The 13,389-nt window shown below is 40.6% G+C and overlaps 1 protein-coding gene across 5 annotated transcripts in view; it reads left to right on the plus strand.

Annotated features, from left to right (window-relative positions):
• Nucleotides 1-13,389, plus strand: part of cntnap2a (contactin associated protein 2a) — a 297,333-nt gene that overhangs the window by 131,821 nt on the left and 152,123 nt on the right. For all 5 annotated transcript variants that reach the window (XM_054765349.1, XM_054765351.1, XM_054765353.1 and 2 more), the window contains 4 exons: nucleotides 5,973-6,120; nucleotides 10,139-10,191; nucleotides 11,754-11,904; nucleotides 12,066-12,250. In XM_054765349.1, the coding sequence (XP_054621324.1) occupies nucleotides 5,973-6,120; nucleotides 10,139-10,191; nucleotides 11,754-11,904; nucleotides 12,066-12,250 (537 nt within the window). The remainder of the gene's footprint in view (nucleotides 1-5,972; nucleotides 6,121-10,138; nucleotides 10,192-11,753; nucleotides 11,905-12,065; nucleotides 12,251-13,389) is intronic.

Raw genomic sequence — 13,389 nt, forward strand, 5'->3', positions numbered from 1 at the left:
ATTGATTTCCCCTGGCTCTGTTAGGGAGGTTTGCACACAATGGGCCCCGGTTCTGGAGCAGTCTACCGGTCCAGCGACAACAATGAAATGGCAAAAAAAAAAAAAAAAAAGAGCTTTGAGTCTTTGTTTTTCAGTATCTGCTGTTACACATGCACAGGAAAACAGGCACTGAGACGCTGATAAACAAGTAAGTTGATGTTTGAATGTGCCCTCAAACACGAGCAAGTTTACACAGCCTGTGTAGCCCGAGCCCTATTAACCGAATGAATCATGTTGGACTGCAACCGATAGTTTCTCTTTGGTAGCGTAAAATTATTAATTTGGTGGTGTAAACGTTCTTCATTTTCTTTAGCTTTTCTTGCTGGTTTTTCAGAGAAGTAGTCAATGATCACACATTTTATATGTCTTCCAATCGTATTTGAAATACGAGCAATATATTTTGCTACAGTGCTGGACTCTAGAATCAATGAGGAAGATTGACAAAGAGCCTAGAATGAGTATAGCAGTTGCCCGGCCTTTGTATAAAAAGTGAAAGTTAAGTTTGTGTGAAAGTTAAAGGAAAACTGTGTTTTTTTGTGGAATTTTGCCCATCATCCACAAACGTGTCTCTTTTCTGTGCGTTGTAAAGATATAAAAAGAGGCAGTTAATTAATGCACGTAATGGGACACATCTATTCACACACATGGAAGTATTTTGCCATATTTTGGTCACCTAGTGTTAACTTTTCAAACCCAAAAAACAAAAACACAGCAGCAGTGGCGGAAGCTCCAATATGTAGCTTTCGGTAGTGGTCTGAGGCATTGTGAGTGCGGTGCAAACGCGCTCCGGGCAAGTGTGTGGTGAAGCTAGTCGCCAGCCGGCTAGTAGCTAACCAGTGTAGTGTGGCAAGGTATCACTACACCAGCAATCTAGTTCTTCAGCGTAATCGTGTTAATAACAATGTCGCTGTAGCTTAGTTAATATGCACATCACATTATATGTAAATGGAGCATTGTTGGTGCATCCCATTACGTGCATTCTTCTTTTTAGCTGTTTTGATATCTTTAGAATGCACAGAAAAGGGAAAGGAAAAAAAAGGGCAGTTGCCTTTTAAGCTTGTGTGAGAGAGTGAGAACAGTGCATCTTTTGTGTGTCTGCCTTGTCCAGTATTTCCCCATCAGTCGTATGTATGTGTTGTGCAAATCTGAAGAAAGCCCTCTGTGACCGTTACAGCCTGAAGCGGGACATCAAATATTCGTCGCTTTCAGCAAATAAATCTACATGGTCCCTATACATTCTCTCTCTGCGCAGCGCACGTCCAGCCAGGTACTTTTTTTTTTTTTTGGTGAATTGGGATTTGAATATATATTTATCCATGGAGTATATTTTAGTTGTTTTGATGATAAATAATTGTTGGGATATTTTATTTGCACTACATTTTTTGGGATCAGGTTGCAAAATCCATCATGAGGGTGATTGCGGATTGAAAGTGCAAGCTTTGCTTGTGCGTAAGAGTCCTCCTGAGTGTTCGTAGAATTTATTCTTAGATCTAAGAACTGTGAGTTAAGAACACGTTTCGTGAATGCCAAAAATCTTCGTAAGAAGGCTTTAAGAACACATTTGTGCGTGAGAACGTTTCGTGAATGAGGCCCATAGTTCTTTGTTGCCAAACTGCTCCATTCTGACTTTCCTTCCTTCCAAGTGCTGATCCTCAGCTAATCAGTCAGATTGCTGGAAATGCTGTGGCAGCTCATGCTGCTTTGAGTTTTTGCTCATTAATTATTCACATTTCAAAACTCAGCATGTTCCGTTTTTTAATGTCTGTGCATTTTACCATCTTGGGGGGGAGGTGGGAGGTGGGAGGGAAACTTTGAGGATTTCCAAATGGACTACCTCGAACTAGCATACAAATAAATGTGCATGGATTTTCAATGTTTTTGGCTGAAAGGTTCACAAACCCATAAAATTGTGCTTATGGATGGAGAATATGAACTGCAGGGCGTTTATTGCCACCATTTTGTCCTAGTACTTGATTAAACAACACTCTTATGGTTGACACACACACACACACACACACACACACACACCAATTGCCTATTACTTGTTAGGTGCCGGTAAATGATTTGACTTTGGACCAGAGGGAATTAAATGGTCCACTAAACAGACTTTTCTAAGGTGTTAGGCCTCTGACTTTATTTTTTTTTCTTACTTCTCATCTTCATCATCCCATTCCTTTCCTCGTCCCTGCCCTCTGCGCTACATAGAAATGTCTCTGAATTGAGCTGTGCATTCAGCCAAGTCCAGATAAGTGCTGAGACGTGGGCGGAACACAATAGAGAAATAAAGGAAGCAATCGAAGGGATGGAGCTTTTGACTTGAGATGAAAACTTATTTTTCTTACCCCTGAGTCGGCCGGACAAAAGATGTTTTTTTTTTTTTTTGCACCCTGTCGGCCAAATTGTGAGTAAATATATACAGTTACGATTTTTAAGGAAAAAAATCGTTTTCATACTGGAAAAAAGGCTTTAAGGTGATTCTGCAGCCAGTGTACTTATGTGTTGCCATGTGTGGACAAATGGAGACGTTTTTACTTTGAGTGGGTGTCTGTGTGTTTTGCAGCGCCAAGTCCAGAGGCATTTTGGAGTATAAACATGTAATAGAGAGTGAAGGAGGTTTTGGACGGATGGGATTGGTTGCCTCTATGGCAAACACCGTGTCTCAGTTTAAAGCACAATGAAAGCTTTATAGAAAACTGACTTTTTAAAACTTCTTGTATTTGGGTCTCTGGAGTTCCTGCACAAACATCAAGTGTTAGCTGCCTGTGTGTTGGAAAAATGTGTTATATTTGCACTTACAAGCGATTCCTTGTGGTCTGTTAGCATTATTCAGATGCAAGCATAGCATGGTATGTGTAGACGTCCTCCATATGCTTGACTCCTGATTCAGATAACCTTTGGTGTCTGGGCATGTGAGTCTACCCTTCATTGTCTCTTGTCCCTCACAGGAGGAGGACATTTTAGCATGAATAGGCAGACATTTTCTCCAGTATTTTCAGGTTGTACTAATTTTGTTTCTTTGCATGCAGATTTGATTAAATTATACCCGTCGTTACCTGTTGTGATCACGTGGGCTCTATCCAGCCGCTGCTAGATAGACATGCTGCAGCGGAGATTTTAGATGCAGGTTGATATAATCCGATACTTATTTTTGCTGATATCTGACCGATATCAGGATCTTGCCTGGTATGAAGTGCTGAGTGGAATTTCTGTGGTCAGATTGACATTGTTTTTTTTTTTTTTTCACAATTATCGGTAATTATTTTTTAAAAATATATTGAAATATATGTAGTCTTGGATTCACTCCCCTTTTTTATTTATTTTTTTATTTTTTGTTATTTTGTTCTTAGCCTAAGGCAATAATGCACCTTGTTGAGCCTACATAAGTATCAAGGGTGTCTTTTTCTTTTTTTTTTTTTAAATCTTTTTCTATGCTTAAGGGCAATCATAGTGAGTCTGCATCATCCAGCTTGTCCATTTTTTAAATTCTATCTTATATGTTTTTATATCTTACATTTATGTTATATCCCAGCATGTCCCCGTGACCCTAGAGAGGAGAAGCGGTATAGTAAATGGATGGATGGATGGATGTTATATTTAATATGGCGTGAAAGATCTACTTGACCTTTGATGTGCGACTTTATGCATATTAATAACAGAGCAGTATTTGGATAAGATATTTTTGCAAATGTAGTTTAAAAGTCACAAATTTACTCTTTTAAAGCGTATTCATTATAATATAAAATATTATTGATTATAAAAGTTATAAATACATGTTTTCCCTTTCTTTATTTTTAAATGCAAACATATTTTTCTTTAATGTTAGTGACTCCACTTCAGTTTCAACAATAAATATTGTTTAAATACTCTAGATTATTTTTTGCTATACACAGGATTGTGTGTACCTCTTTACAATTTCATTGAACACGCCTGCTCGATATAACAGCAATGATATTTTAACTTATTGAAAAAAAGATTAATCTACTGTATATAACGTATGACTGAAGAGGGTATTTATGTCGCCGGGGCTGGAGGCCACTCGCACGCTAACAGGCGATGTTAGTGAGGCCATTTCCACGTGTCAGAGTGCCTCTCAGGGAGATTTTAAACCGTTCAGCGAAACATACAGCATCAAACATCACAAGTGCCTCCCTAAAGAGCCGTGTGCAGCTGCGAGAATGTGAAGCAGGACACTAAATATACCATTTGCATTTGTATGCTCAGTTAACCTTTCCAGGGTAAATAGAGAGATTAAAAATAAAAGTGAAGGAAAGGCACAAGGGAAAACAGAGCATTGCTGCTCCTGTGCAGATGAGTTGGCCATATTTCACCCTGTGCAGGTATAGGTGTTGTTCTGGGGAACGTACAGTACAAGGATCAGTCATTAAGTTTATTGCATGAATTCATTTCAAACTAGCTTTTTAGATCGTGTTTGACTTTTAAAATCATTAAGTACAACATTGGTTAAAATGGCGTTATATTAATGTCAAATTAATATCAATCCATCCATTTTCTGTGCCGTTTATCCTAATTAGGGTCGCGGGGGTATGCTGGAGCCTGTCCCAGCTGACTTCGGGCGAGAGGGTGAGGTACACCCTGGACCGGTCGCCAGCCAATCGCAGGGCACATATGGACAAACAACCATTCACGCTCACATTTAGAATCTCCAATTAACCGAACATGCGTGTTTTTGGAATGTGGGAGGAAACCGGAGTAACCGGAGAGAACCCGCGCACATGCAAACTCCACACAGGGAGATTCGAACCTACGTCTTCCCGATCTCCTGCCTGCGTGGCCAACATGGTAACCACTCAAACACCGTTATTAAATAACTGTAGAAGTTACGAACGTGTACAATAATGTGTTCACTTATCCATTATTTACTGTGGTTGATTTATTTGTTTATGATGCCATAGTAAATTGACAAAAATGTCATTTTACTCACGTGCAATGCAGTGAATTAGCAATTACTTACATGACAAAATATATTTAAAAATTAGAGTGAAACTATTGGCCAATTATGTCATGGTATATTTATTTTATTTATTTTTTCATACCTTTAATTGCCTTTTTTATGATTATCTAATAGCATGATCAATTTATTGATGATGCTGTAGCACATTGAAAAGTGACAAAAATAGTATCAAACCTATAAAACATAAGAAATCTGTAGAAGTTAAGGGGACAATTAAATATACCATTAAGTAAACACAAATGTCCTTAAATAAATGAAAAAGCCGTTTGTCATGTAATTAGTAAATTATTTCAAAAATAATTATTTAAATCTATATTTCACAGTTGAATTAATTTAAAAATAATTCATGATGTCACATTCTACTCATTAAAATTAAACATATTTACCATTTAAAGTGTGTATTTATTTGGCTTTCTATTTGTATTTTTATTTTGGCACCACATTCCCTCAAGTCAGCTCCAACTGTTAAGAAAAAATATATATATAAAAGTATATACGTGTGTGTGTGTGTGTGTGTGTGTGTGTGTGTGTATATATATGCAGTGTGGTGGGTTGAGGTGCAGTATCAACTTTAAGAAGTACTTTTAAAGGTACAACTGCCCAGTCCACTCAGTCCTAATAGGCAACGGGACTGTCAACTATGCCCACTCCAAGTGTCCATGAGTCTTAAGGGACCCATTTGAAGCAGGAAATAGAACAAGTAGTATCTTACATGTGCGGCACAATTTCCTCTTCAAATCCCCCTGAAGCGAGACTTCCTTGTGGCGTAATAAAACTCATATAGACTCATAATTAGGTTGTATGTTTAGCGCGAGCCTCCTCGGGGCAGGAAGTGGCGAGCAGAACAAATACTTTTTACCTCATAGCTCCCAAAGACGCTTGTTTGATAGTTGGACTGTAGGCGTGCAGCTTTGATGTATTTAATTTCATAGTGTGTGTGTGTGTGTTTTTGTGTTCTTAGGCCTTCTCTGGAAACTCCAACTCAGAAAGCTCCATCCGCCACGAGCTGCAGCACGGAATCGTGGCTCGCTTCCTGAGGCTCATCCCGCTGGAATGGAGCAAAGAGGGGCGGATTGGGCTTCGGATAGAAGTCTACGGCTGCATGTACTGTAAGTGCACATTGTGGACACAAGCAGACTACATTGGGGCCGCCTTCAAACAGAATGACGAGACGTGACAGCACCTCTGCTGGTTTCAATCAAGTATTGCACTCCATTTTGCCTCAATTGCTTTGTTAGACGTTCGCTAAATCAACAAACAATTCCAGACAATCACACAATGAAATTCCCAAAATCGAAGCTCCAAGCCATTTCCAACTTTAATTAACCCAATTAAATACAAACCAAACTCCTGTAAACCTACTACAGGCTCAAACTGGGGCTCTATTTGCACATAAAACCCGTTTGTGTGAAGCAACAACGCCTGAGGGCTGGAATGGTGCTTCTTTACTGAGGAAATCAAGTGTTTGTCCAAATGGCTACATTTGTCTATCGTTGGATAGAAAGTCACTGAGGGGCTACAAAATAAGTCCATAAATCTATTGCTAAGTTGACAGCGTTTGCTGGAAACTTTCCATAGAGTATTATTACATACAGGTACATCTACAAAACAAGTTCAATATAGTTCAACCCATCCATCCATCCATCCATCCATCCATCCATCCATCTTCTACCGCTTATCCAAGGTGGGGTCACGGGGTCAGCAGCCAACACAGAGAAGCCCAGACTTCCCTCTCTCCTCGCCACTTTGTCCAGCTCCTCCCGGCGGAACCCGAGGTGTTCTCAAGCCAGTTGAGAGACATGTTCTCTTCAACGTGTCCTGGGTCTTCCCCGAGGTCTCCTACCAGTCGGACGCGCCCTGAACACCTCCCCGGGGAGGCCTCCGGACGTCATCCTGACCAGATGACCAAGCCGCCTCATCTGGCTCCTCTCAGCGGTTCTACTCAGAGTTTCTCCCGGATGACAGTGATTCTCACCTTATCTCTAAGGGAGAGCCCAGATGATTCAACCCAAATCAGCTAATTAACTCAGAACACCTGTAAAGGGTTTTTTTTAGCCTTGAAATGGTCTCTCAGTCTGGGTCAGTAGGCTACACAGTCATGAGGAAGACAGCTGACTTGAAAGGTGTCCAGACGACAGTCATTGACTCCTTCCACAAAGAGGGTAAGCCACAAAAGGTCATTGCTAAAGAAGCTGGTTATTCACAGAGTGTTGTAACGAAGCATATTCATAAAAAGGTTCAGTGGAAGGAAAAGGTGCACCAGCAAAAGGGAATAACTGGAGCCTCGAGATTCATTTAAGAATTTGAGGGAGCTTCGCAAGGAGTCAGAGCCTCAAGGAACATCAAGAACCACTACGATTGGCATATGTCCACACTGCCAAAGGTACCAAAAGCTGGATCAATGACCACGCTGTTACTGTACCACAGATCATTTATGGGGTATTGTCAAGAGGAAGATAAGAGACACCAGACCCAACAATTACAGATGACCTGAAGGCCGCGATCAAAGCAACCTGGGTGTCCGTTACACCTGAGCAGCGCCACAGACTGATCACCTCCGCATTGTGACAGTGATGGTACACAACCAGGTACACAAGAGTCCGACTCGGATTTCAGCGATGGCACAACACACATCAACAGAGTTAGCTTTGTCCAGCCTTCAGACGTACGTCGTCATGATTACAGCTCAGTACTGCTTGTTTTCAACTTTCAGTCGCAAGGTAAAATCCTATCCTTCCTTCACTCCCTAATTCCCTACTGCTTTTTCCAAAGATAAAAAAGTACAGTGGCAGAATATCAGATGGAAGTAAAATACATGCTTCCAGCATAGTTACCAAATGTTGGTTGCGGACACTAATTTAGGAGCTTTGGGTATGTATAATTGAATTCACTGGCATATTGTGACTCATCTAGGGCAAAGCAGAACAGCAGGGTGTGTCTTTTGGTGTGTTGGTGCGAAAAGCTAGAAAGGAGTCATGATCCAGCGTGCTGTGAAATTCTAATTTCCTTTTGGATGAACAAATAATCAGCCAAAAATAAAAATAATCATTACATACAGCAGAAGAGTGAGGAAGAAGACCTCACATTCATTTTCATCAGAAACAAGTCATGCTTAGGCAAAACTGAACCATAAAAACAAACTGAAGTCAAATATTGTACATTGCTGTGTGAAAGTAACAAACAAGCAAGCAAGCAAGCAGATTCAGAACTGCAGTATTTAGGCGTAAGAACAACAAGGAAATTGACGAAAGAAGATGTACCTGCGATTGAAGAATTTTCGGAACGTGAAGAATAAATCAATTTATATACATATACAGTCATCCCTCATTCATCACAGTCCCAACAGCGCTAGGTGAATTTCCGAATGTATTAATAAATGGAATATTTTTGTAGTTGGAGCATAGAAAACCTGTTTATGATTTTCTGTACTGTTTTGAACATTAGAGCCCTATAGGCTTTATATAACACCCCTATAGTCATCTTTATACTTGTATTACCCAATACAGTATAAAATAATAAGCAATAATAAGACATAACTCACTGTTGGCACTGGGGAAAGTTCGTTGTTGTAGTATCTCGAACATAATGTGAGTCAGTCGCACGGCACTATGACGTTTGTCACTTGATTTTTATATATATAGCTGTCAAACATAACAAAAATGACGGTACCTAATTTAATTTCATTAACGTTTTGACCATAATTAACATTTCTGCATTATGGCAAGTCACAACTCTCCGACGGTGGACGCAGGCAAGTGTAGCGTCACCACAAATGTACACAGACTGCTCAATTACAACACTCCAACACCATATACCGGTACAGTATGTATCTCCACTTGCAAACGCATCTCTCCATTCGTCCTTGGAAGAATACTTCCTCATTCTCCACACTACCGAGAATTCTCAACCCCCAACAGAACAAAAGCAGGGTGCGCAGGAGACCTTTGGACGCTAGTGAGTGACAACTACGAAAGCTTTTATTTTCACACAAAAAGAGCAATTTCATTTTGTAGGGTAAAACTGTATTCAAGGTTTTGGCAAGCAAAGAACAGGAAGTCATGACCTTAAAATCCATGAGACAATGTGATCTACCAAATAAAATGGCGAAAATACTGAAAACCTGGACTCAAAACACAAAATGCAGGCAGGCAGTTCATTGGTAATTGTCGTAATGAATCTGAAAAAGATTGCAACACGCTGAAATGGTGTGCATCTCCAGTAAATTCAGCCTCCCTTCCTTCAAAGTTTCTTGTACAGAGTTCGCATTTGAGGCTCCAAAATAGATATTCTCCTGAGTAAAGGTCAGAAAACTTTGGCCATCTTGCTGGTGTTCATCTGGGTCAGCTGGACAGAGACCAAGAGGTCATCTCCTACCACACTGGACTTGACAGCTCGTCTTTGCCAACCTCTGGAGTCTAGAGTTTGTACCCTCCATTTGGTTCCCCGCCTGACATCACACAGCTGAGCTAAATCTGCTATACCTCATGAAGCCATTGGAAAACTGTCAGCTGTTGAGGCTGCAAAGTAAACATGGCCAACCAAGAACTGCATGCGGATTGGTGGAATTTGTGGTGCACATCAGAGTACAAATATGGATAGATTTTTTTTTTTTCTCTTACCACTTCTGGCTCCCAGTGGAACCATCAATTTCTCCAGTGAAGTCTTCACGTTACTTGCATTACATTGCGTTCCATCTGTTCCAGGTATTTTCCCTCTATACCCTATTTCATAACCACCCCTGAGCGCCTTTCCAGTTTCCTCTACAGTTGACCATGAAATATCTCAAAAATAATTCAGTCTTTTTTTATAATCCCATCACACACACACACACACACTCCTCTTGAACAGGTGGTTAGCTTAGACGACTTCAAGCACCACACTTTATTTCTCTTCATCTTTAAAATCTCCTACAAAATCGCATCTGACAATCCCCGCCGCCTGTCTGCCACCTTTGTGCATGTCATTCCTTTATGTGCACATGTTCTGAATCCCCTTGGAAACAGATACTTCTGATGCTGCGCAGCACACAGGGGTACCCCTTTTGAGTAGTGTACTTTTTGCCTTTTCCTTTTTAGGTGTCTTTTTTTTATAACGATTTCTCTCTTCCTCCTTTTTTGTCTATTTTAGGGGCAGACATGATCAACTTTGACGGACAAGGTGTCATCTCGTATCGTTTCAAGGTAGTGTGTCACACTACAGCACTATTTTGACGTGACCGATATACAGTAATATGGTTACGGTTATGTTGTCCATCAGCACCAAAACAATTGATTTTGACTTCATAGGTTATTTAGTTTTGGAGCTATTTACACACCAAATTATCAAACGTTAACGTCACAGTCGTCTAAAATGTAAAACAATAACAAAGCTAATTGGTCTGCCTTTTTTGACTCCTGACAGTCTCCAAACTCAACATTTTTTGGGCTTTTTTTCCATTTTTCAGCTGGTTTACAGACATTGACAGAAGGGGCTAGCCATTCTAAAAATGTGGACATGTTCAAAATTTATGACAGCCAGCTGGGGATAGTGATTGTCAGTTCTCGTAGTTACGCTGGTGGGTTTTTTTGTTGTTGGTTTTTTTGCCATTTTCACCATTCCTTGGGCAGAATCTCACTGGTTTTTAGACTTTTATGGCTGTTGAGCAGTCGGACAGCTCATCCTCCTCCAACCACAGAACGCACCATAGGCAACATGACAACATTTCGACAAGAAGGTAAAAAAAAAAAATGTACGATTTTACAGCCATGACATGTTCTAAGTCGTTTATGAGACTCTGCAAGTTCCTTGCACAGGACCTCGAAGTCTAATAGTGCTCCAAAATGATAGCATTCCAAGATAACAGTGATGCTAAAAAATTCCAAATGAACAATGCAGACCGTCCAGGAGCTAAAACTGTTGTGATGAGGAATGGGTTTTGTTGGTTTTTGATACTCATACTTCAACAGACGTTACTCAGGCGTTCGATGTTTCCTAAGCTGGGCTCAATGAAGACGTTAGTCATACTTAAGCAGATGTTTCTCAGACGTATTTAGACATGACTCGTGCTGTTCTATCTACCGCCCATGGCCAAAATGCTTGAATTTGCTACCATATGACACCATCTAATGTAAATATTTAGACGGAGGTAGACTGAATCGTTAAACGGCAGTGTGGGATAGGGTCTTAAGCTGATCGACTGAGTTCAAATATCGATTTGCAGCAAACCACATCAAGTCATACCTCTAATCAAAGGCCTCGATGAAGATTTTCTACATGTGTAATCATTTTGCCATTATGCTCATATATGAAGACGTAATGACCAAACAAAACATGTTCTCGTTTAAACTTCCAAATCAACACAAACTCATTTGATATCCCCCGTATTTGATTTCAGAAAGTATAGTCAAGGTCTACATATTTATACATGCAATCCAGCAGGTGGCACCAATCAACACTCTCACACGCAGGTGAGATCGCTGGGAATAAAACGTGGCTCAAAGGTTGTTTGCAAGTTATGAAACAACAGAGGCGTCGTTATGATGCTAATTTTAAGAGAATGCTAATGCAGAGTAGTCAAACAATGGTCGAGCAGCTAAAAAAATCAAACAAAAAATGATTATTGCAATCGACCGGTTGTTATTGGACATGTGACTTAAGAAAAGATTCATTTTGTCGTAAGAAGTATTTTTCCAAGAACAGGTGTTGAAAAAGAGGGGTCATCTTATATTCAATACAGAGCTTTGTCCAACTGTGTTGTGTCTAGGTGAAGAAGATGAAACTCATCAAGGATGTGATCGCACTGAGGTTCAAGACATCGGAGAGCGAAGGGGTGATCCTCCACGGGGAGGGACAGCAGGGGGACTACATCACCTTGGAGCTCCGCAAGGCTAAGCTGCAGCTGCAGATCAACCTGGGTGTGCAACACATCAACTGAACAAAAGAACCAAAAACATATTTATAAGAAAAAGTACAAAAAATTGCACATATGTGCTTTAGGGGGATGGAAACGGGTTGTTATGGTATACTGTGCAGTCAAGTCATGCAATTACTCATGTTACTGTCATGTCCATTACAGGCAGTAACCAGTATGGCTCCATCGTGGGTCATACCTCAGCGACCACGGGCAGCCTCCTGGATGACAACCACTGGCACTCTGTGGTGATTGAGCGCTACCGCCGGAATGTCAACTTCACCTTGGACAGGCACACTCAGCACTTCAGAACCAACGGGGAGTTTGACCACCTCGACTTGGATTATGAGGTTTGTTGCTATGTTTACGTATGATACTGTACATGCTAAATATGCATTGGCAGTCAAGCAATATTGATTAAATTAACACCCAAAAAAGGTTTCTAGGGATATTTTGTGCCATTTTTTTCAAGTCATTTGTTCTACTGTTCCTTAAAATAGCCCAATATGGCAAAAAAATGACTGATAATTGCCTCATTCCTAAGAAATTGAATACACTGCCTTGAATCTGCAAGCCCCCCCACCCTGCCACCACAAGCACATGCTGTCTGAAAGTCTATTCTAACGCTCAGTTACCACAGTGTGCTTGAACACCTCATCAAATGAACAGCTGCATTGACAGCGGGAAGCACAGACACACGTAATAAATATGATTAATGGATTCTCTGGCTGGAATCTGTCTATAGTGTCCAGAACCACTGTCTTTTCTTCACAGAGACCGAGTCACCAACATGTTGATTCTTTGTTTGGGCACTCGATACTTGGTACTCGGACTAGTTCGTTCGGTGAGACAGCGTATGAAGACCGCAATCATTTTCGTCAAATCCTGCAAAAACCGGGGCATACGAAACCCGAGGTTCCACTGTATTGGACTAGATCTTGGATTTAGGTCACGCAAATGTTCTTGCTCGTCAACTGATGGTCTCCATTTATATACAGAGTAAAAATGATAGCATGCAGGAAATGAGATATCGGCTTTACACTGTGCTAATATGATGCTAATCCATAACACTCACATAATTAACGTCATTCAGTAATGGAATGCAGTGAGTTTGCATAATAATACTTAAAAGAGGAAATTGATTTTCTTTAGAAAGTGGTATGGAAGTGTGTAATGTGATTATGTGTTTGCTGTTGTGTACCGTTTGTGTGTGCATGAATCTATAAGCATGGGGATGTATTGATGTTTATGTGCGTGCGTGCGTGCGTGCGTGCGTGTGTATGACCTTTACCAGCTCTGATCTCTCCCACTGTTACGTCGGACACTGAGAATCCAGGCAGGACAATTAAAGTCAAGCTCTTCAATTAAAGGGATCTTTAGGGAAATCTATACAACTGTGTGTTTGCGTGCATTCTGGAACTTCCGCCACAATTTAAGCCTCGCGACTAAATATCCAGCTTTATTTGTGTCCAGCCGTGGCCCTAATTGA

Source organism: Dunckerocampus dactyliophorus, chromosome 21 (genome assembly GCF_027744805.1).
Source record: "Dunckerocampus dactyliophorus isolate RoL2022-P2 chromosome 21, RoL_Ddac_1.1, whole genome shotgun sequence".
NCBI classification, from domain to species: Eukaryota; Metazoa; Chordata; class Actinopteri; order Syngnathiformes; family Syngnathidae; genus Dunckerocampus; species Dunckerocampus dactyliophorus.